General features: G+C 44.4%; 1 protein-coding gene across 1 annotated transcript in view; it reads right to left on the bottom strand.

Annotated features, from left to right (window-relative positions):
* Window positions 1-4,899: 4,899 nt before the first annotated feature.
* Window positions 4,900-24,949, bottom strand: part of ZNFX1 (zinc finger NFX1-type containing 1) — a 41,583-nt gene continuing 21,533 nt past the window's right edge. The window contains exons 10-14 of the mRNA XM_069752244.1: window positions 24,010-24,164; window positions 23,786-23,931; window positions 16,035-16,145; window positions 13,788-13,883; window positions 4,900-7,923 (exon numbers count right to left, since the gene is read on the bottom strand). Of these exons, the coding sequence (XP_069608345.1) occupies window positions 5,473-7,923; window positions 13,788-13,883; window positions 16,035-16,145; window positions 23,786-23,931; window positions 24,010-24,164 (2,959 nt within the window). The 3' untranslated portion in view covers window positions 4,900-5,472. The remainder of the gene's footprint in view (window positions 7,924-13,787; window positions 13,884-16,034; window positions 16,146-23,785; window positions 23,932-24,009; window positions 24,165-24,949) is intronic.

The following is a 24,949-nucleotide window of genomic DNA, read 5'->3' as shown; positions in this document are numbered from 1 at the left end:
GGCCACACATGATGCTCCATACTGTATAATGGCTACATATGATTCTCCATACTGTATAATAGCCCCACATGATGCTCCATAATGTATAATGGCCACACATGATGCTCCATACTGTATAATGGCCACACATGATGCTCAATACTGTATAATGGCCCTACATGATGCTCCGTACTGTATAATGGCCACACATGATGCTCCATACTGTATAATGGCCACACATGATGCTCAATACTGTGTAATGGCCACACATGATGCTCCATACTGTATAATGGCCACATATGATGCTCCATGCTGTATAATAGCCCCACATGATGCTCCATAATGTATAATGGCCACACATGATGCCCCATACTGTATAATGGCCACACATGATGCTTCATACTGTATAATAGCCCCACATGATGCTCCATAATGTATAATGGCCACACATGATGCTCCATACTGTATATTGGCCACACATACTGCTCCATACTGTATAATGGCCCTACATGATGCTCCGTACTGTATAATGGCCACACATGATGCTCCATACTGTATAATGGCCACACATGATGCTCAATACTGTGTAATGGCCACACATGATGCTCCATACTGTATAATGGCCACACATGATGCTTCGTACTGTATAATAGCCCCACATGATGCTCCATAATGTATAATGGCCACACATGATGCTCCATACTGTATAATGGCCATACATGATGCTTCGTACTGTATAATGGCCACACATGATGCTCCATACTGTATAATGGCCACACATGATGCTCCATACTGTATAATGGTCACACAGTGCCCCATACTGTATAATGGCCACACAATGCTCCATACTGTATAATGCCACATTATGCTCCATACTGTATAATGGCCCCACACGATGCTGCGTACAGTATACTTGCCCCATGTGATGGTCCATACAGTATAATGACCCCACATGATGCTTTGTACAGTATAATGGTCCCACACGATGCTGGGTACAGTATAATGGCCATACATAATGCTGGGTACAGTATAATGGCCCCACACTATGCTCCATACGGTATAATGGCCCCACACAATGCTGGGTACAGTATAATGGCCACACATGGTTACCCCAACCCCATCATTGCCTTCTTCATCACTACACACACACCTTTCACCGCACACCCTCGCAGCAGCCGGCAGCTTCCACTCCCACGGCGCTGAATGGTGTCATCCAGCTGCGCCGCTGACTGCTCATGTCGCTGCAGCTGTGATACGCCACTAATAAAGACCTTTCCGTGTCTCCTGTGCCAGTCAGTGTCAGAGCGAGGAGCGATATCTGCTCCGATCCGACACAGCCAGCGTCCACTCCGTACACCTCGTACACATGCGACTCCGCTCCATACACCTTGTACACACACGACTCCGCTCCATACACCTTGTACATGCGGCTCCGCTCCATACACCTCGTACACACACGACTCCGCTCCGTACACCTCATACACACACGGCTCCACTCCGTACACCTTGTACACACACGGCTCCGCTCCATACACATTTCACACGCTGCTCCACTCCGTATACCTTGCACACACACGGCTCCGCTCTGTACACCTCATACACACACGGCTCTGCTCTGTACACCTCATACACACACGGCTCCACTTCGTACACCTTGTACACACACGGCTCCGCTCTATACACATTGCACACGCTGCTCCGCTCCGTATACCTTGCACACACACGGCTCCTCTCCATACATCTCGTACACACACGGCACCACTCTGTACACCTCATATACGCTGCTCCGTATACCTTGCACACACACGGCTCGGCTCCGTACACCTCATACACACAAGGCTCCTCTCCATACATCTCGTACACACACGGCTCCTCTTCATACACATTGCACACGCTGCTCCACTCTATACCTTGTACACACATGGCTCTGCTCCGCACACCTAGTACACACGTGGCTCTGCTCTGTACACCTCGTACATATGTGGCTCTGCTCCGTACACATAAGGATGAATGACCTCGGGGAGATCAAAACATCCAACACCGCAGAGACACCGTCACATGTTTCTCAACGCAGTGATCCAGAACACTGCCCCTATCCCTTATGGGAAATATGCAAATGCATGTAGAAAAGCCTTTGCATATTTCCAAAAAAGGGATGGGGGCAGTGTTCTGGATCACTGCGTTGAGAAACACGTGATGGTGTCTCCACGGCTTTTCTACATGCATTTGCATATTTCCCATAAGGGATAGGGGCAGTGTTCTGGATCACTGCGTTGAGAAACACGTGACGGTGTCTCTGCGGTGTTGGATGTTTTGATCTCCCCGAGGTCATTCATCCTTATGTTTATAGTCCTTTTACTAGGCACTACTCCTAATAGCCAGTTTCCTACTCCACACTGATGAGGGGCAAATACCTCGAAACAGCTGTCTGTGGATGGATACCATGTTTTGGCATAGGTGGTTTTCCTTTTGGATGCTGCCCTTCCCGTGGTTGTTCCTTCCCGGTGAAAGATCTGGCTATTTATTGCTTGCGTTGAGAAACACGTAATGGTGTCTCCGCGGCTTTTCTACATGCATTTGCATCCTTATGTGTACGGAGCAGAGCCACATATGTACGAGGTGTACAGAGCAGAGCCACGTGTGTACGAGGTGTACAGAGCAGAGCCACGTGTGTACGAGGTGTGCGGAGCAGAGCCATGTGTGTACAAGGTATACAGAGTGGAGCAGCGTGTGCAATGTGTATGAAGAGGAGCCGTGTGTGTACGAGGTGTATGGAGCGGAGCCGTGTGTGTGCAAGGTATACGGAGCAGCGTGTGCAATGTGTACAGAGCGGAGCCGTGTGTATGAGGTGTACAGAGTGGTGCCGTGTGTGCAAAAAAAAAAATGGACAGATTCCAATCAGTGTTTTGGATCAGAGTTTTATCAGTATTTGGTCATTTTGTCAGTTTTTATCAGAGTTTAATCAGGTTTTTTATTGCGTGTGAGACGTTTTTTCCAAGTTTTCCTACCAAAGCATGAAAATGTACCATTATACAGACGGCATCCAAGTGCTGTCCGAGTTTTCACAGACACATAGACTTGAATTGCTGAGTTTGATCCGTGATTTGGGTAAATTATCAGACATATCTCCATGTATTGGAAAACAAATCAGTTGGCAAAACTACAGTGGGGCAAAAAAGTATTTAGTCAGTCAGCAATAGTGCAAGTTCCACCACTTAAAAAGATGAGAGGCGTCTGTAATTTACATCATAGGTAGACCTCAACTATGGGAGACAAACTGAGAAAAAAAAATCCAGAAAATCACATTGTCTGTTTTTTTAACATTTTATTTGCATATTATGGTGGAAAATAAGTATTTGGTCAGAAACAAAATTTCATCTCAATACTTTGTAATATATCCTTTGTTGGCAATGACAGAGGTCAAACGTTTTCTGTAAGTCTTCACAAGGTTGCCACACACTGTTGTTGGTATGTTGGCCCATTCCTCCATGCAGATCTCCTCTAGAGCAATGATGTTTTTGGCTTTTCGCTTGGCAACACGGACTTTCAACTCCCTCCAAAGGTTTTCTATAGGGTTGAGATCTGGAGACTGGCTAGGCCACTCCAGGACCTTGAAATGCTTCTTACAAAGCCACTCCTTCGTTGCCCTGGCGGTGTGCTTTGGATCATTGTCATGTTGAAAGACCCAGCCACGTTTCATCTTCAATGCCCTTGCTGATGGAAGGAGGTTTGCACTCAAAATCTCACGATACATGGCCCCATTCATTCTTTCATGTACCCGGATCAGTCGTCCTGGCCCCTTTGCAGAGTAACAGCCCCAATGCATGATGTTTCCACCACCATGCTTTACAGTAGGTATGGTGTTTGATGGATGCAACTCAGTATTCTTTTTCCTCCAAACACGACAAGTTGTGTTTCTACCAAACAGTTCCAGTTTGGTTTCATCAGACCATAGGACATTCTCCCAAAACTCCTATGGATCATTCAAATGCTCTCTAGCAAACTTCAGACGGGCCCGGACATGTACTGGCTTAAGCAGTGGGACACGTCTGGCACTGCAGGATCTGAGTCCATGGTGGCGTAGTGTGTTACTTATGGTAGGCCTTGTTACATTGGTCCCAGCTCTCTGCAGTTCATTCACTAGGTCCCCCCGCGTGGTTCTGGGATTTTTGCTCAGTGTTCTTGTGATCATTCTGACCCCACGGGGTGGGATTTTGCGTGGAGCCCCAGATCGAGGGAGATTATCAGTGGTCTTGTATGTCTTCCATTTTCTAATTATTGCTCCCACTGTTGATTTCTTCACTCCAAGCTGGTTGGCTATTGCAGATTCAGTCTTCCCAGCCTGGTGCAGGGCTACAATTTTGTTTCTGGTGTCCTTTGACAGCTCTTTGGTCTTCACCATAGTGGAGTTTGGAGTCAGACTGTTTGAGGGTGTGCACAGGTGTCTTTTTATACTGATAACAAGTTTAAACAGGTGCCATTACTACAGGTAATAAGTGGAGGAAAGAGGAGACTCTTAAAGAAGAAGTTACAGGTCTGTGAGAGCCAGAAATCTTGATTGTTTGTTTCTGACCAAATACTTATTTTCCACCATAATATGCAAATAAAATGTTAAAAAAACAGACAATGTGATTTTCTGGATTTTTTTTTCTCAGTTTGTCTCCCATAGTTGAGGTCTACCTATGATGTAAATTACAGACGCCTCTCATCTTTTTAAGTGGTGGAACTTGCACTATTGCTGACTGACTAAATACTTTTTTGCCCCACTGTATGTGAATAGCCCCATAGACTTTAATAACTGTACTAGGTATGGAATCTATCCGTAAAAAACGATAGAAATCATGTGAAAAACTGAAGTCTGAATGAACCCTTAAGCAACAATGCCAACTATACTACAGACATGATGAGAGAAAATACAGATTTCATGAAAAAACAATTTTATTTTTACACATATTTAAATAAGATCTATGCATATTCAAAATATCCTTACATTAATATTTTAGCATATTTATTTTTAAGGTGGACATGTCTAAGATTTAAAAAATCATGGCCATTAACTGTAAAGTAATCAGTTATTTTACCTGAGCACCAATTATCACAGAGCAGCTGAATGTGGGTAGGTGCTGTGCCCTCAGACCCTGCGATATAACAGATCTATGATGGAGACAGCTTTCACTATTAATACACTTATTTCACATTTTATTTTACTCACTTAGATACAAAAGTCTAGAGGAAGTCTCTATTGTGGCTAACAATCTACATTGCCTATCACAATGTCTTTGGGAAGAAACCAGAGTATCTGGAGGAAACCCGCGCAAACACGGGGAGAACATACAAACTTCTTGCAGATGTCCTTGGTGGGATTTGAATCCAGGACCCCCCGGGTGAAAGTTTTAACCGCTGACCTAGCCATGTTTTACAATAGGGTTCGCTTTGTGCCAACATACACACACAGAGTGCACGGAGAAAGGATGAGGCTCCATTTCTAACAAGTTAATTATCAAATTCCCGTAAGTCTTCAAAATTTTGCAAGTTATTAGCAGTGTCTGACCAAGCTGCATATTGAGCACCATCCATTTCTGGTGCCAATCTGTTGGTTGGCACAAGATGATGATTTGCTCCTCCAATGACTTCATGGCACTCGGGACATGTAGAGCTCTGCATTGCCCCCCCACATTCCGTAATACAATATACATGGTTATTGGGACACTTAAACCAGTGACCTCTCTGAAGACCCATGGCCTGCACGATCATTTTTCGTTCACTCTCTGAAATGTCAAGTCCCGAACGTGGAAGGCTTTCTTTCAGCTCTTTTAGTTTTGCTTTCACAAAGTTTTCATCTTCCTCTGTAAACTTTTTACTTCTTTCTAAGACATTTCTTAAGGCTTCTATTTCTATCTTGATTGTTGGTGTGATTTTTGCTTTGGCAGTTTTACATCTTATGAGCAAATCCAGGAGATAGGTGAAACGTAGCACCTCACACTGTAGATCAGAAAGCTCCTGCTCTGTGAAAGTTGTACGTGTTTTTTCCAACCATTTCTTAATTTCTAGTAAGCGATTTTTCAGGGCCTTCCTCTCCCCATCATCTACTTTGCTGATATTAGTGAATAACTTTGCTATTTTTTTATAGAATAATATCTTGTTTTCTAAACTGAGCAATGTTCGGAGTGGTGTTTCTACATTCTCTATTTCATCCTTTAACATTGAATATTCATCTGGAAAATTTCTTCTGATTTCCACCATCTCCTGTAAAGTCTTTAAGAGTCGGTTTTTGGTTTCATTTTGGAGATCCAGTGCTCCTTTTATCATTTTCTTCACCTTCTCAATCTCATCCAGAGTTTTGTTGATGATTGTACCATATCTTAGATTTTTCCTTATGGGAGTCTGACATTTTGGGCACACTTTTAGTTTGATTGCAGTTTGCTCTTCGGAATTATGGTCTCCGTTCATGTACTTATCCATACCCTCAGTTTCGAAAATGTGCCCACAGTCCTCCAACTGTACAAACCGGGCATCGTCATCATCTTCAAACCCAAAAAAGATCTCATTGACTTCATCTTTATGGCATTCTCTACACTTTTTAGGACAAGGCTCACCACATAAACCAATGCAAGGGTGTCCACATTTCAGCTGTTTTGGACATGGAACATTGCATGGTGGGCGGTCGCATGGCTCAGAGCAAAGCTTGCTGCAGGTATAGTGTTCACATCTCCAGTAACAGGGCTCCATACATGGAGCGCAGGGTTCCCCACATTTCTTTTTACATTGACTATGAATGCAGCGATTTTGGCATGTCATTTTGCATGGAGGGCATTCATTTGTGCAAGGCTCTTTGCATTCATGGGAACATATTAAAATAGCTTTGCATGGATGCCGACAGCTATCATGAAATCTGCCTTGAAAGCAGGTATCGCATGTACCACGGCATGTGTGATAACAGCTTAAAGTAATTCGGCAGGGCTGTCTGCATTTTATTGGCATGCCAAACTCTATGTCTCGTTTTTGCCAGCACAGAACTTCTTGACTATGCCCACACTTTAGCTGGACTCTAGTTGTCTCTTGACAGCGTTCTTCACATTCTTCTCCACAAAGCTTTTTGCATGGATGACCACACTGGAGGACCTGGCTACATGGTACAGTGCAACAGAAATCATTTACAGAAATGCTACATGGCACCATTTGTCGGTGACCACATCGTGGCATAAGCTTCTCAACTTTCTCCATGCATTTTCCACAGGTCTCAAAACATTTTCTTTTGCAACGGTGTCCATCTCCACACAACACCTTCTGACAGTCTTTGTTGCACTGGTATTCTTTGTGCTCAAGATCATATGGGTGGCACACCCGTGTGCACACATGTCCACAGTTCAGTCTAAAATCACATTTCTGGGTGCATCCTCCTTCTGGTACCTTCTTAAAATCACTAGCTTTACTCACAAGCGTACGGTTATTAGGGTGATTTTGACAGCTAAGCATCAGGTGATCACCAACTTGTGCCCCCTGACGTAAAGTACAAAGGATGTGACTCCAAAGAGACACAGTGCCCAGCATGTTCATATTTCCAATGCAAAACAGACCTTTTTTGGCTCTTGACAACGCGACACAGATCCTGTTGGAGATCTGAAGGAATCCAACCTTTTTTTGCTTGTTGCTGCGGACCAATGAGAGAAGTATTATATCATTTTCTTCTCCCTGGTACTTGTCAACGACATGCACTTTCACTCCGGTGAAGGTCTTGGCCGGCATGAGTTTGCGAAGACAGAAAAGCTGCCCTGTGTACGTGGTGAGGATGGTAATCTGAGATGGTTTATATTCTTGATGTAAAAAGTACTTGCACAGTTCCACTATGAACTCAGCCTCGTGTTTGTTCTGGTGACTTCTCCCATCTTGGATCTCTTGCTCCAGGAATTCATGTTGCACAAAGAAAAGGTTCGTTGAAACGCCCTGAAGTGTGAGAAACCAAAAAATTCCATTATTGTAAATATATCGTTTCTAACATACGTAAGAGTGGTTGTCTGCGATGAGAAAACAAACAAGATTTTTTTTGTTAGAAAGAACTTCAGTCTTGTCCACAGGCTGTGTCTGGTATTGTATTTCAAGGCTTAGCTGCAAAAGTATACACGGCCTATGAACAAGAGTAAAACATCTTTGAAATTAAACTGAGCTGTAATATCAGGCATAATCCATAGAAAAAAAAGTGGAAATGTTTCTGAATTAGATGGTTTTACTGCTGGTTTTCAGTTTACAAAAACAAATGCCTCTTTCTTGCCACGAGAATCTGGCCCCACTCTAGCACTGCCGTTCCGGGAGTCCCAGCTGGACCGGAAGTTATAATGTCCCGACCCTACAGTCTATCAGCGGCCTCAATAGCCTGGCTCAAAGCCAGGTCACTGCTGGTTGGGACGGCATCATCATTTCCGTTTCAGCGGGAGCCATCAGAGCAGACTATGGGGGTAGATTCTGTTGGTAAGTATGCCTAGTTCCTTTTTGCGATAAGCCACCTTACCCCCTGTAAACCTAAAAAAAACAAGTGGAAAGTCCCAGTTAAACTGACCTCTATTAATAGTAATAAAAGTGGTGCTTCCTCTAGAGAAAACACCAGTTTTGCTCATCTTAGACAACCCATGTATTGCTTGTTAGTGTCAATTCTTTTTGATCCCAGTAAATCAGATGCTAATTACAAATTAATATTCTGTTATCTAATTTTAACAGATTCCCACTCAACAAGCGCAGCTTCTCTTGACACCATATTTACGCTACAGTTTTGCAATATGACTTCTATGCACTGTTTTTACAGATGTTTTAAAGGGACACTGTCACCTGAATTTGGAGGGAACAATCTTCAGCCATGGAGGCGGGGTTTTTGATTCACCCTTTCCTTACCCGCTGGCTGCATGCTGGCTGCAATATTGGATTGAAGTTCATTCTGTGTCCTCCATAGTGCACGCCTGCACAAGGCAAGATTTCCTTGCACAGGCGTGTACTATGGAGGACAGAGAATGAACTTCAATCCAATATTGCAGCCAGCATGCAGCCAGCGGGTAAGGAAAGGGTGAATCAAACACAAAAACCCCGCCTCCATGGCTGAAGATTGTTCCCTCCAAATTCAGGTGACAGTGTCCCTTTAAGGGACTTTGTCAGCAGGTTTTTGATATCTAACTTGAGAGAAGCATAGTGTAGTGCCAGAGACCCGGATTCCACGGATGTATCACTTATTAGGCTGGGTGCTGTAATTTCAACACAATCAGTGTTTTATCAGCAGAAGATGTATCACTGCTAGACTAGGTCTCATGTGCAGGCCAGTCAGGCTAATCTGTATAACCCCGCCCCCACCACTGATTAGCAGCTTGCTGACAATGCACAGTGTACACAGGAAGCTACCAATCAGTGGTGGGCGGGGCATACTGACCACTGCTACATCTACAGCAGGCAAAACAGAGATTCTATCCAACATCATACATCACTGGAATCAGGGTTTTTGCCCTTACATCATGCTGCTGTCTGCTTACAAAGCAAAAACCTATGGCCAGATTTCCTTTAACATGTTTTACACATGTAGGTGCAGCTTTTGCCGACAACCTTATCTTGATACACCTCATATAAGGGCTCATTCAGATGACAGTGGTTTTTCTTTTTTGCAAAACAAGGTCCAATTTTTTTATCAGATTTTCATTGCCATTTGTCATCCTATACAAAAAAAGCAACTGATGGAGGTTTTTTAATCTCCTATCAATCCATGAAAATGGACAGCAAAGGGATAGCATCTTTTTACTGCCTTATTTTTTTCATGAAAACCATACACTTCCATTGGTTAGTTTGATCTGACCGCGACTCACAATTGGTCGTCCACAAAAATGATGAACAGACATATGAACAGCCCCATAGACTGGAAGAGGTACAAATTACAGTGGGGGAAATAAGTATTCGTAGGAACCAGAACTCTTAGGCTGTGTGCACACGATGCAGATTTGGTGCAGAAAAATCTGCTGCAGTTCTGCACTAAATCTGCATCTCCTGGCAGAATCTGCAGGTGCGTTTTTGATGCGTTTTTTATGCGTTTTTTTAGCACAAATCTGCACAAAAAACGCATCAAAAACGCACCTGCAGATTTCTATTATGGAGGGGTGCAGAAACGCTGCAGAACTGTACAAAAGAAGTGACATGCACTTCTTTGAAATCTGCAGCGTTTCTGCGCAGATTTTTCTGCACCATGTGCACAGCTTTTTTTTTTCACATTGATTTACATTGTACTGTGATCACAGTGCAGTTCTGCAGCGTTTCTGCTGCAGAAAAATCTGCTGCAGTTCTGCACTAAATCTGCATCGTGTGCACATACCCTTAATGGTTGGTAGGGGATCAAATACTTATTTCTCACTGCAAAATGCAAATACATTTAAATAATTTATACAATGTGGTTTTCTGGATTTTATTTTTGATACTCCATCTCTCAATGTTAAAATTAACCTGCCCTTAAAATTACACACTGTTCATGTCTTTGTCAGTGGGCAAACTTACAAAATCAGCAAGGGATCAAATACTTATTTCCCCCACTGTATATCCATGAAAAACAAGGATATGAATAACCTGAAGTCTGAATGAACCCTAAAGCAAAGCAGACATGATCAGGATATAGTTTCAGCCTGTGGGTAAAAACAAGAATGCGTCCTCTCACTAGCAGCACGTACAGATCCTGAAAATGGTGCAGAACTAAAAACAAAGTATATTAGAAATTTTCAGAGCTTCTTATATAATGAACTAGATGGTGGCCCGATTCTAACGCATCGGGTATTCTAGAATATGCATGTCCACGCAGCCACGTAGTATATTGCCCAGCCACGTAATATATTGCCCAGTTACGTAGTATATTGCCCAGCAACATAGTATATTGCCCAGTCACATAGTATATTGCCCAGTCATGTAGTATATTGCCTAGTGACGTAGTAAACAGCACAGAGCCACGTAGTATATTGCACAGTCACGTAGTATATTGCCCAGACACGTAGTATATTGCACAGTCACATAGTATATTGCCCAGTGACGTAGTAAACAGCACAGAGCCACGTAGTATATTGCACAGTCACGTAGTATATTGCCCAGACACGTAGTATATTGCACAGTCACGTAGTATATTGGCCAGTCACGTAGTATATTGCCCAGCCACGTAGTATATTGCCCAGTCACGTAGTATATTGCCCAGGCACGTAGTATATTGCCCAGTCACGTAGTATATTGCACAGTCACGTAGTATATTGCCCAGACACGTAGTATATTGCACAGTCACGTAGTATATTGGCCAGTCACGTAGTATATTGCCCAGCCACGTAGTATATTGCCCAGTCACGTAGTATATTGCCCAGGCACGTAGTATATTGGCCAGTCACGTAGTATATTGCCCAGCCACGTAGTATATTGCCCAGTCACGTAGTATATTGCCCAGGCACGTAGTATATTGCCCAGTCACGTAGTATATTGCCCAGCCACGTAGTATATTGCACAGTCACGTAGTATATTGGCCAGTCACGTAGTATATTGCCCAGCCACGTAGTATATTGGCCAGTCACGTAGTATATTGCACAGTCATGTAGTATATTGGCCAGTCACGTAGTATATTGCCCAGTCACGTAGTATATTGGCCAGTCACGTAGTATATTGCCCAGCCACGTAGTATATTGCCCAGTCACGTAGTATATTGCCCAGCCACGTGCGACGCAGTATATTGCCCAGCCACGTAGTATATTGCCCAGCCACGTAGTATATTGCCCAGTCACGTAGTATATTGCCCAGCCACGTAGTATATTGGCCAGTCACGTAGTATATTGCCCAGCCACGTAGTATATTGCCCAGTCACGTAGTATATTGCCCAGCCACGTAGTATATTGCCCAGTCACGTAGTATATTGCCCAGGCACGTAGTATATTGGCCAGTCACGTAGTATATTGCCCAGCCACGTAGTATATTGCCCAGTCACGTAGTATATTGCCCAGGCACGTAGTATATTGGCCAGTAACGTAGTATATTGCACAGTCACGTAGTATATTGGCCAGTCACGTAGTATATTGCCCAGTCACGTAGTATATTGGCCAGTCACGTAGTATATTGCCCAGCCACGTAGTATATTGGCCAGTCACGTAGTATATTGCCCAGGCACGTAGTATATTGGCCAGTCACGTAGTATATTGCCCAGCCATGTAGTGTATTGCCCAGTCACGTAGTATATTGCCCAGGCACGTAGTATATTGCCCAGTCACGTAGTATATTGCCCAGCCACGTAGTATATTGCACAGTCACGTAGTATATTGGCCAGTCACGTAGTATATTGCCCAGCCACGTAGTATATTGGCCAGTCACGTAGTATATTGCACAGTCACGTAGTATATTGGCCAGTCACGTAGTATATTGCCCAGTCACGTAGTATATTGGCCAGTCACGTAGTATATTGCCCAGCCACGTAGTATATTGCCCAGTCACGTAGTATATTGCCCAGCCACGTGGTATATTGCCCAGCCACGTAGTATATTGCCCAGTCACGTAGTATATTGCCCAGTCACGTAGTATATTGCCCAGCCACGTAGTATATTGGCCAGTCACGTAGTATATTGCCCAGCCACGTAGTATATTGCCCAGTCAAGTAGTATATTGCCCAGCCACGTAGTATATTGCCCAGTCACGTAGTATATTGCCCAGGCACGTAGTATATTGGCCAGTCACGTAGTATATTGCCCAGCCACGTAGTATATTGCCCAGTCACGTAGTATATTGCCCAGGCACGTAGTATATTGCCCAGTCACGTAGTATATTGCCCAGCCACGTAGTATATTGCACAGTCACGTAGTATATTGGCCAGTCACGTAGTATATTGCCCAGCCACGTAGTATATTGGCCAGTCACGTAGTATATTGCACAGTCACGTAGTATATTGGCCAGTCACGTAGTATATTGCCCAGTCACGTAGTATATTGGCCAGTCACGTAGTATATTGCCCAGCCACGTAGTATATTGCCCAGCCACGTAGTATATTGCCCAGCCACGTAGTATACAGCACAGAGCCACGTAGTATATTGCCCAGCCACATAGTATATTGCCTAGCCATGTATGTCACCGGTTAAAAAATAAACATACTCACCTTCCGATCCGAGGGCCCCTTGTAGTTCTGTCGCCTGTGCGAGGTACAGGCGGCAGCTTCTGGTCCCAGCCTGCTCGCGTAGGCGCGCAGGGCCTATGATGACGTCGTGGTCACATGACCGTGACGTCATGGCAGGTCCTTCTGACAGATGATCTGTGCCAACGGAACGTGGCGGTTGTATCGCGAGGAGCGGGAAAGGCGGCGTAGGTGAGTATATAATCGTTTTTTATTTTTTTAATTATTTTTAACATTAGATGTTTTTACTATTGGCGCTGCATACGCCGCGTCAATAGTAAAAAACTTGGTCACACAGGGTTAATAGCAGCGGTAACGGAGTGCTTTACCTGCGGCATAACGCGGTCCGTTACCGCGGGCATTAACCCTTTGTGAGCAGTGAGCAGAGGGGTGTATGCGGGCACCGGGTAGTCAGTGCGGGGAGTAAGGTGCGGCCATTTTCTTCCGGACTGTGTGCATCGCTGATTGGTCGCGGCAGCCATGACAGGCAGCTGCCGAGACCAATCAGCGAACAAATAACTGTGACAGAAGGACAGACAGACAGACGGAAGTACCCCTTAGACAATTATGTATATAGATGAGCTTTTTAAGTAAAAATGCAATCCCCTATTAATAGTTTAAATCAGCGATGTCATTCATAATACAATTCCCAATGTCATGTCTCCCTCACCTTGATATTTTCATAGTTGAGTACAGATGGGTGATTTTCCAGCTGAGTGTAGATGTGAGGAGTCAATAGTCTTGCTATTTCAGGTCGCATGCGATGCTAAGAGGAATGACATATAGTGTTATTGAATAATCGTAGTAATGTCGTCCTTACAAATACTTGCATGACAGTCACATTTGCAAAAATGATAGTTAATAATGCTTATTACTCTACAGCAGTGTTCCCCAACTCCAGTCCTCAAGAGCCACCAACAGGTCATGTTTTCAGGATTTCCTTAGTATTTCACAGGTGATGGAATTCCTGCCTGTGCAGGTGATCCTTAATATTGCCCAGGTGATAATTACATCACCTGCACAGGCAGGAATTCCATCATGTGATGTGGCTGCTAGGGTTGAGCGAGACGGGTCGAAAATATTCAAAAGTCGCCGACTTTTGGCAAAGTCGGGTTTCATGAAACCCGACCCCTGTGTGGGGTCGGCCATGAAGTCGGCGATCTTTTGAATCTAGAATCGGAATTCCGATACCGATTCCCGATATGTTTAAGATATCGGGAATTGGTATCGGAATTCAGATTTAAGTGTAAAATAAAGAATTAAAATAAAAAATATCGCAATACTTACCCTCTGACGCGCCCTGGTACCAACCGGGAACCTTCCTTCCTTAGAATCAGCCTTCCAGGACCTTGCGGTGACGTCGCGGCTTGTGATTGGCCGCGCGGCCACCCATGTGACCGCTCGCGCGACCAATCACAAGCCGCGACGTCACCGCGACGTCACCGAAGGTCCTGGAATGGCTGATTCTTAGGAAGGAAGGCTGCTGGAAAGAAGCAGGGCGCGTCCGAGGGTGAGTATATACCTAATAGGAATATACTCACCCTCGGACGCGCCCTGCTTCTTTCCGGCAGCCTTCCTTCCTAAGAATCAACCATTCCAGGACCTTCGGTGACGTCGCGGTGACGTCGCAGCTTGTGATTGGTCGCGCGAGCGGTCACATGGGCGGCCAGGAATGGCTGATTCTTAGGAAGGAAGGCTGCCGGAAAGAAGCAGGGCGCGTCCGAGGGTGAGTATATTCCTATTAGGTATATACTCACCCTCGGACGCGCCCTGCTTCTTTACGGCAGCCTTCCTTCCTAAGAATCAGCCATTCCAGGACCTTCGGTGACGTCGCGGTGACGTCGCGGCTTGTGATTGGTCGTGCGAGCGGTCACATGGGCGGCCGCGCGGCCAATCACAAGCCGCGACGTCACCGCGACGTCACCGCAAGGTCCTGGAAGGCTGATTCTAAGGAAGGAAGGTTCCCGGTTGGTACCAGGGCGCGTCAGAGGGTAAGTATTGCGATATTTTTTATTTTAATTCTTTATTTTACACTAAAATATGGATCGCAGGGCCTGAAGGAGAGTTTCCGCTCCTTCAGACCCTGGGAACCATGGAAACCTAATGCACTGCATTGGGTTTCGAGTTTCAGCCGACCCCGACCACGACTTTTTTATAGGATCGGCCGATTTCACTCGACCCGACTTTTGAAAAAGTCGGGTTTCGTGAAACCCGACCCGATCCTATAAAAGTAAAGGTCGCTCAACCCTAGTGGCTGCAGTACAGTTTAGCGCAACCTCCACCAGGAGGTGCTGGTGAGGGAAAAGAGGATGCACACCGTACATGTGTCACAGGTAAGGGAAGAGTGGTCAGACGAGCAGAGTCAGAAACTGTCAGGAGCAGAAGTACTAGAAGTAACAGCATGCACGAAGTCAGAGACAAGTCAGAAGTCAGAGCCAAACGGGAATACGATGACCAAAACGTGAGACGTAAGACGAAGTCAGGGTACAAGCCAGAAGTCAAAGCCGGTCAAAGTCAACGAGGTATTAGAAACGGAAAGCAAGAGGTGGGGTTTAGAGATCAGGCCGAGTCATGCACTGTAAGGAAACCACTAGACAATTACTACATCAGGGATAGGGAAGTGGTCTAATACAAATACGGGAAGTCAGAGGCAGAAGGATCACCAGGATATACCGGCCAGCTGCTCTAGCTTGGAAGCATGAATGATTCAAGATGAGGCTGAGGGGATTAACCCCCACATGACCAGTCCAGAGAGAGCATAGCAGAAAACAAACCTCGAACAGGATCACGACACATCACCTGTGAAATACTAAGGAAATTCTGAAAATATGACCTGTTGGTGGCTCTTGAGGACCGGAGTTGGGGACCACTGCTCTAGAGCAACAATAAAGTTTCATCCTCTTTGTGCTATCCTTACCTGGTAGTCAAGACGAACAAATGGTAGATCAGATTGAATAAGACGCTCAAACAGGGACACTTCCAGGTTAAAGTTCTTGGCCAGGTCGTATACATTGGCACTTGGCCTTAGCTGTAACAAAATGTGAGAATAAGATGTTTAAACATGTGTACCTTGAATACTATGAGTAATCTTGCATGTTCTGCACAGGTGTAAGGTTTAGGGTCAGGTTCCGTAATACATATTTTGATAATGTAATTTTTAATCCTAAACATAAAATCTTAAAGGGAATCTGTCAAGACGTTTTTACTATGTAATCTGATCGCACCAAGATGTAGGGGGATCTGTCACTTACTGGACTGTGCTTTTGCGGTTTCGATACAATCAGTGTTTTATCAGCAGGAGATTATCACTGTAGGACAACTGGACTCCAAGATACGCTGAATTCAAAAAGTGTAATTTTGCTTCTGTATGAATGCCAGTCTTAATGAATGGGGGCCATAGTAATATATAACATACTAGATGGTGGCCCGCTTCGAACGCATCGGGTATTCTAGAATATGCAGGTCCACGTAGTATATTGCACAGCCACGTAGTATATTGCCCAGTCACGTAGTATATTGCCCAGCCACGTAGTATATTGCCCAGTCACGTAGTATATTGTCCAGTGACGTAGTATATTGCCCAGCCACATAGTATGTAGTATATTGCCAAGCCACGTAATATATTGCCTGGTGACGTAGTATACAGCACAGAGCCACGTAGTATATTGCACAACGACGTAGTATACAGCACAGAGCCACGTAGTATATTGCCCTGTGACGTAGTATACAGCACAGAGCCAGGTAGTATATTGCACAGCGATGTAGTATACAGCACAGAGCCACGTAGTATATTGCCCAGCCACGTAGTATATTGCCCAGCCACGTAGTATAGTGGCCAGTCACATAGTATATTGCCCAGCCACGTAGTATATTGCCCAGTGACGTAGTAAACAGCACAGAGCCACGTAGTATATTGCACAGCGATGTAGTATATTGCCCAGCCACGTAGTATATTGGCCAGTCACGTAGTATATTGCACAGCGATGTAGTATATTGCCCAGCCACGTAGTATATTGGCCAGTCACGTAGTATATTGCCCAGCCACGTATGTCACAGGTTAAAAAATAAAAAATAAACATATACTCACCTTCCGAGGGAGCCCTTGTAGTCATGTCGCCTGTGTGTGGTACACTCGGCAGCTTCCGGTTCCAGGGTTGGTAGCGCAGGACCCGTGATGACGTCACGGTCACATGACCGTGACGTCATGGCAGGTCCTTGTCGCATACCATCCTTGCCACCGGAACCTGCCGCTTGCATGGAGCATTTACCGGAGCGTCGCGAAAAGTGGGAAAGGCGGCGGAAGGCGAGTATATAATGATTTTTTATTTTTTTTAATTATTTTTGACATTAGATCCTTTTACTATTGACGCTGCATAGGCAGCATCAATAGTAAAAACTTGGTCACACAGGGTTAATAGCGGCGGTAACGGAGTGCGTTACCCGCAGCATAACGCGGTCCGTTACCGCTGGCATTAACCCTGTGTGAGCGGTGACTGGAGGGGATTACGGAGCGGGCGCCGGGCACTGACTGCAGGGGAGTAGGGAGGGACTAATCGGACTGTGGCCATCGCTGATTGGTCGCAGGAGCCATGACAGGCAGCTGGCGAGACCAATCAGCGACTTGGATACCATGACAGACAGAGGCCGCGACCAATGAATATCCGTGACAGAAAGAAGGACAGACAGAAAAACGGAAGTGACCCTTAGACAATTATATAGTAGATAATTCTCTCTGTAGCTGGAAATAGAAACAGCTGCCATCATAATAAAAATGTGTAGGCTATAAGCTCCCATAGTGATAGCACAAAAAAATTGAATTTTAAAAGGTGTTGTCTGGTCTAAAATAAGAAGTCTAGTCATTCTGTGTGACTGCAGACTTGTGAATCCTCCCAGCGCACATACTATGTCCTGCTAGGATTTGCTGTAGTCTGCCCCAGGAATGGCAGTCAAGTATGCGATATGCATACTCCTTGACAGAGCCCGTCTAGTGGGCGCATCCTTGCTCACTAAATGGGCCTTGCATTGCACGAGGCCGCACCTATGGCCTTTTATTGTGTGAGTTTGCCCCCACTCGATGCTCACACCCAGTATCTGCTGCACCCTCTAGACAGGCACTGGTTTATTGAGCAAGGTTGAGCCCACTAGAAAGGTTCTGCCCAGGAGTATGCACACTGTATACTTGACCGCCGTTCACAGGGCAGACAATCCACAGAGTGACTGCAGACTTTTCATTTAGGCTGCATAACCCTTTTAAAAGGGGTTGTCTCAATGTCAAAAATAGGTAAAATTTCAAAGTGCTTGTAAACGAAAGCAATTTTGTAATTTATCAGTTATCAAAAATCCTCTCTGGGTAACTTAACAAATTATCACTCTGTTCTCAAGAACAGAGAAAGTTTTAATTTTAACCCGTTAAGCCCCGAGGGTGGTTTGCACGTTAATGACCGGGCCAATTTTTACAATTCTGACCACTGTCCCTTTATGAGGTTATAACTCTGGAACGCTTCAACGGATCTTGGCGATTCTGACATTGTTTTCTCGTGACATATTGTACTTCATGTTAGCGGTAAAATTTATTCGATATAACTTGCGTTTATTTGTGAAAAAAACGGAAATTTGGCGAAAATTTTGAAAATTTCGCAATTTTCCAACTTTGAATTTTTATACCCTTAAATCACAGAGATATGTCATGCAAAATACTTAATAAGTAACATTTCCCACATGTCTACTTTATATCAGCACAATTTTGGAACCAAAATTTTTTTTTGTTAGGGAGTTATAAGGGTTAAAAGTTGACCAGCAATTTCTCATTTTTGCAACACCATTTTTTTTTTAGGGACCACATCTCATTTGAAGTCATTTTGAGGGGTCCATATGATAGAAAATACCCAAGTGTGACACCATTCTAAAAACTACAACCCTCAAGGTGCTCAAAACCACATTCAAGAAGTTTATTAACCCTTCAGGTGTTTTACAGGAATTTTTGGAATGTTTAAATAAAAATAAACATTTAACTTTTTTTCACACAAAATTGATTTCAGCTCCATTTTGTTTTATTTTACCAAGGGTAACATGAGAAAATGGACCCCAAAAGTTGTTGTACAATTTGTCCTGAGTACGTTGATACCCCATATGTGGGAATAAACCACTGTTTGGGCGCATGGCAGAGCTCGGAAGGAAAGGAGCGCCATTTGACTTTTCAATGCAAAATTGACTGGAATTGAGATGGGACGCCATGTTGCGTTTGGAGAGCCCCTAATGTGCCTAAACATTGAAACCCCCCACAAGTGACACCATTTTGGAAAGTAGACCCCTTAAGGAACTTATCTAGATGTGTGGTGAGCACTTTGACCCACCAAGTGCTTCATAGAAGTTTATAATGCAGAGCCGTAAAAATAAAAAATCATATTTTTTCACAAAAATGATCTTTTTGCCCCCAATTTTTTATTTTCCCAAGGGTAAGAGAAGAAATTAGACCACAAAAGTTGTTGTGCAATTTGTCCTGAGTACGCTGATACCCCATATGTGGGTGTAAACCATTGTTTGGGCGCATGGCAGAGCTCGGAAGGGAAGGAGTGCCATTTGACTTTTCAATGCAAAATTGACTGGAATTGAGATGGGACGCCATGTTGCGTTTGGAGAGCCCCTGATGTGCCTAAACATTGAAACCACCCAAAAGTGACACCATTTTGGAAAGTAGACCCCCTAAGGAACTTATCTAGATGTGTTTTGAGAGCTTTGAGCCCCCAAGTGTTTCACTACAGTTTATAACGCAAAGCCGTGAAAATAAAAATTCTTTTTTTTTTTCACAAAAATGATTTTTTAGTCCCCAGTTTTGTATTTTCACAAGGGTAACAGGATAAATTGGACCCCAAAAGTTGTTGTCCAATTTGTCCTGAGTACGCTGATACCCCATATGTGGGGGGGAAGCACTGTTTGGGCGCATGGCAGAGCTCGGAAGGGAAGGAGCGCCATTTGGAATACAGACTTAGATGGATTGGTCTGCAGGCGTCACGTTGCATTTGCAGAGCCCCTGATGTACCCAAACAGTAGAAATCCCCCACAAGTGACCCCATATTGGAAACTAGACCCCCCAAGGAACTTATCTAGATGTGTTGTGAGAACTTTGAACCCCCAAGTTTTTCACTACAGTTTATAACGCAGAGCCGTGAAAATAAAAATTATTTTTTTTTTCACAAAAATGATTTTTTAGTCCCCAGTTTTGTATTTTCACAAGGGTAACAGGATAAATTGGACCCCAAAAGTTGTTGTCCAATTTGTCCTGAGTACGCTGATACCCCATATCTGGGGGGAAGCACTGTTTGGGCGCATGGCGGAGCTCGGAAGAGAAGGAGCGCCATTTGGAATACAGACTTAGATGGATTGGTCTGCAGGCGTCACGTTGCATTTGCAGAGCCCCTGATGTACCCAAACAGTACAAACCCCCCACAAGTGACCCCATATTGGAAACTAGACCTCCCAAGGAACCTATCTAGATGTGTTGTGAGAACTTTGAACCCCCAAGTGTTTCACTGCAGTTTACAACGCAGAGCCGCAAAAATAAAAAAAATCTTATTTTTCCCAGAAAAATTATTTTTAGCCCCCCACATTTTTATTTTCCCAAGGATAACAAGAGAACTTGGACCCCAAAAGTTGTTTGTCCTGAGTACGCTGATACCCCATATGTTGGGGTAAACCCCTGTTTGGGCGCACCGGAGAGCTCGGAAGGGAAGGAGCACTGTTTTACTTTTTCAACGCAGAATTGGCTGGAATTGAGATCGGACGCCATGTCGCGTTTGGAGAGCCCCTGATGTGCCTGAACAGTGGAAACTCCCCAATTCTACCTGAAACCCTAACCCTAACACACCCCTAACCCTAATCCCAACGGTAACCCTAATCACACCCCTAACCCTGACACACCCCTAATTCTAATCCCAACCCTAATCCCAACCGTAAATATAATCCAAACCCTAACCCTAACTTTAGCCCCAACCCTAACCCTAACTTTAGCCCCAACCCTAACCCTAACTTTAGCCCCAACCCTAACCCTAACTTTAGCTCCAACCCTAACCCCAACCCTAGCCCCAACCCTAACCCTAACCCTAGCCCCAACCCTAACCCCAACCCTAGCCCCAACCCTAGCCCTAACCCTAGCCCTAACCCTAGCCCCAACCCCAACCCTAGCCCCAACCCTAGCCCTAACCCTAGCCCTAACCCTAGCCCTAACCCTAGCCCTAACCCTGATGGGAAAATGGAAATAAATACATTTTTTAAATTTTATTATTTTTCCCTAACTAAGGGGGTGATGAAGGGGGGTTTGATTTACTTTTATAGCGTTTTTTATATCGGATTTTTATGATTGGCAGCCGTCAAACACTAAAATACGCTTTTTTTATAGCAAAAAAGTTTTTGCGTCTCCACATTTTGAGACCTATAATTTTTCCATATTTTGGTCCACAGAGTCAAGTGAGGTCTTGTTTTTTGCGGGACGAGTTGACGTTTTTATTGGTAACATTTTCGGGCACGTGACATTTTTTGATCACTTTTTATTCCGATTTTTGTGAGGCAGAATGACCAAAAACCAGCTATTCATGAATTTCTTTTGGGGGAGGTGTTTATACCGTTCCGCGTTTGGTAAAATTGATAAAGCAGTTTTATTCGTCGGGTCAGTACGATTACAGCGATACCTCATTTACATCATTTTTTTATGTTTTGGCGCTTTTATACGTTAAAAGCTATTTTATAGAAAAAATAATTATTTTGGCATCGCTTTATTCTCAGGACTATAACTTTTTTATTTTTTTGCTTATTATGCTTTGTGGTGGCTCATTTTTTGCGGGACAAGATGACGTTTTCAGCGGTATCATGGTTATTTATATCCGTCTTTTTGATCGCGTGTTATTCCACTTTTTGTTTGGCGGTACGATAATAAAGCGTTGGTTTTTGGCTCTTTTTTTTTTTTTTTTTCTTACGGTGTTCACTGAAGGGGTTAACTAGTGGGACAGTTTTATAGGTCGGGTCGTTACGGACGCGGCGATACTAAATATGTGTACTTTTATTGTTTTTTTTTTTAGATAAAGAAATGTATTTATGGGAATAATATTTTTTTTTTTATTTACACATGTTTTTTTTACTTTTTTACTTTGTTCCAGGGGAGGACATCACAGATCGCCGATCTTACAGTTTGCACAGCACTCTGTAAGATCCGCGATCTCATTCATCGCTGCAGCGTTACCAAGTGCCTGCAGGCGACCCGGAAGTGCTCCCTGCAGGACCCGGATGCAGCCCCGCGGCCATTTTGGATCCGGGGACTGCAGGGAGAAGACGCTCGGTACACGGTGAGTACATCACCGTGTACCGATCGTCTCAGGGAAGCCCGCAGGGAGCCCCCTCCCTGCGCGATGCTTCCCTGTACCGCCGGCACATCGCGATCACGTTTGATCGCGGTGTGCCGGGGGTTAATGTGCCGGGGGCGGTCCGTGACCGCTCCTGGCACATAGTGCCGGATGTCAGCTGCGATAGTCAGCTGACACCCAGCCGCGATCGGCCGCGCTCCCCCCATGAGCGCGGGCGATCGCATATGACGTACTATCCCGTCACTGGGAATTAAGTCCCAGGACACCTCGACGGGATAGTACGTCATATGGGATTAAGGGGTTAAAGTGTACAGTTCATTGGCTAGGTTACCGGCCACCCTACAATCTCAAAGTGGTTGGTTAACTTGAGGAGCTTGCGGCAAAAACAAGCTCTGTGCTTTTCAACCTGCTTATACCCTACTGAACCTGGCATAATTCTGACAAAATAGCCATCTGAGGACTTTTTACTTATGAAAGAGTTTATATTTTTTAATGGTGCCATTTAATTTATGAAAAAAAAACTAAAACATATAATATTCCTTCTGGATGAAAAAAACAGGAATTCCATCATTATTTTTTGTGTGCGTGTGTGTTTTTAAAAATTCAATTTTCAGGTCAGCACAGTTGATATTTGTAACCAATCAAGGCTTTAGCAGTTACGTAAATGAAGAGAGGGGCTTCCTCATTTCCAGTCCCTGCAGAGACCACCTGAGTGGTTTCCTGGGGGGTAGAGCAGGTGTGTAACCCTGGTTTTAAAATCTGGTCAGATAGCAGTGGACATAATAACAATAACTTATATTCACCTGGTCAATCCCCTGCTGCTCCAGAGGCGCTGTTCTGGTGGCTGTATTGTACTTTGTTATCTCTTCCTCAATTATGACGTTTTAACTACGACCGCTGCAGCCAGTCACTGGCTTCTGTTGTGATGCTAGCATAGCTGGCACATAATCACCAAGACTAGTGACTGGCGGCAGCAGTCACTTGCAGGTAGTTGGATCATCATCAATGTAGGACAATAAAATTGGACAAACGACAGCACTGAGATAGTGGAAGATTTGACGGGCGAGTATAAATGATTTTATCATATCCCCTGGCCAAAAAGAATCAATGATAAATCCTTTAATGTAATATTGTTTTTTCAGAATGGCAAACAAGGTGGTTTCTAGGAACTAGTTACCATCCACCACTTTGCACGACTATACCACTATGAGGGCTTGTTTTTTGCATGCTGAGCTAGTGTGCCACTGCTAAGCCCGATCTAACATGCTCTTATAACACCCGTCAACCTCATTGGGTTACATGTGCTTGTACTTACCTGTTGATGGTCCCCAATGAGAATGAGATGTTGGCAGGCAGCGCTGAGCGTGGTTATGGTGTGAGCTTCTAGAACTTCGGCTGCCTCTTCCACTATTACAATGCGTGGCTCCACTTCCTGGAGGATGCTCCTATATTTTGCAGCACCTATTCAGAGGATGACACCTGTTTACTGGAACAAGTAACAAACATCACTGAATTTACCAAATCATCCAAATCACTGACCTGTAGTTGTCATGCCAATTACTGTTGCTTCCTTGAGAATATGCAAGTCTTGTCTTTGCCTTAATTCTGACAAGCGATCTGCCGACTCTTGATAATTTTGCTCATGAATCAAAATTTTCTGCCGAATATCTATTTGATAGAGTTGTATCCAATATCTACATTTTTTGAAAAAAAAAATATTGCACATTCAATAATGGCATCCACATCAGTAAGTCAGAATTATTGTTCTCATTATGTTGCCCACCTCTGTAAAGCACCTTTCTGTAGTTGTTGCTAGGGATTGTTTTAGGTGAGGTTACCATGGAAAGGGCTGGTGCCCATGATTTCCCTTAATTCTCACGAACAATACATCTATTTACAGCTGCCTGTATCCCCCTTTATTACAAGGTCTAGGTAACAGGAGGTAGTGTTGCCATTATCACATTAAAGGTACCGTCACACTCAGCGACGCTGCAGCGATATAGACAACGATGCCGATCGCTGCAGCGTCGCTGTTTAGGTCGCTAGGAGACGTCAAACTCCGGCAACAGCTGAACGATGCAGGAGCGATCCAGTGATGTACTTAGAGTTCTCGTTGGTTGTTCGCTCCATGGAAAACCATTGCAGGCATCGTTGCTTTTGCTGTCAAACATGACGAATCACGCCGACCTGACGACCAAATAAAGTTCCGGACTTCTAGCTCCGACCAGCGATGTCACAGCGGAATCCTGATCGCTGCTGCGTGTCAAACACAACGAGATCGCTATCCAGGACGCTGCAACGTCACGGATCGTTGTCGTTCTCGTTGGAAAGTTGTTCAGTGTGAAGGTACCTTTAGACATAGCTTTGCTACTGACATACAATTGCTGGTCTACAATTTATTGAACAAAGCAAACTGCTGCCCAGCATGTGAAACACAATCCCTACAGGAACAGCGAGGGTATTAAGAGTCAGCGATCAA

This window comes from Ranitomeya imitator, chromosome 2, assembly GCF_032444005.1.
Source record: "Ranitomeya imitator isolate aRanImi1 chromosome 2, aRanImi1.pri, whole genome shotgun sequence".
NCBI lineage: Eukaryota > Metazoa > Chordata > Amphibia > Anura > Dendrobatidae > Ranitomeya > Ranitomeya imitator.
Note: the sequence above shows the minus strand (reverse complement) of the source record. Positions and strands in the feature narration are given on the sequence as shown.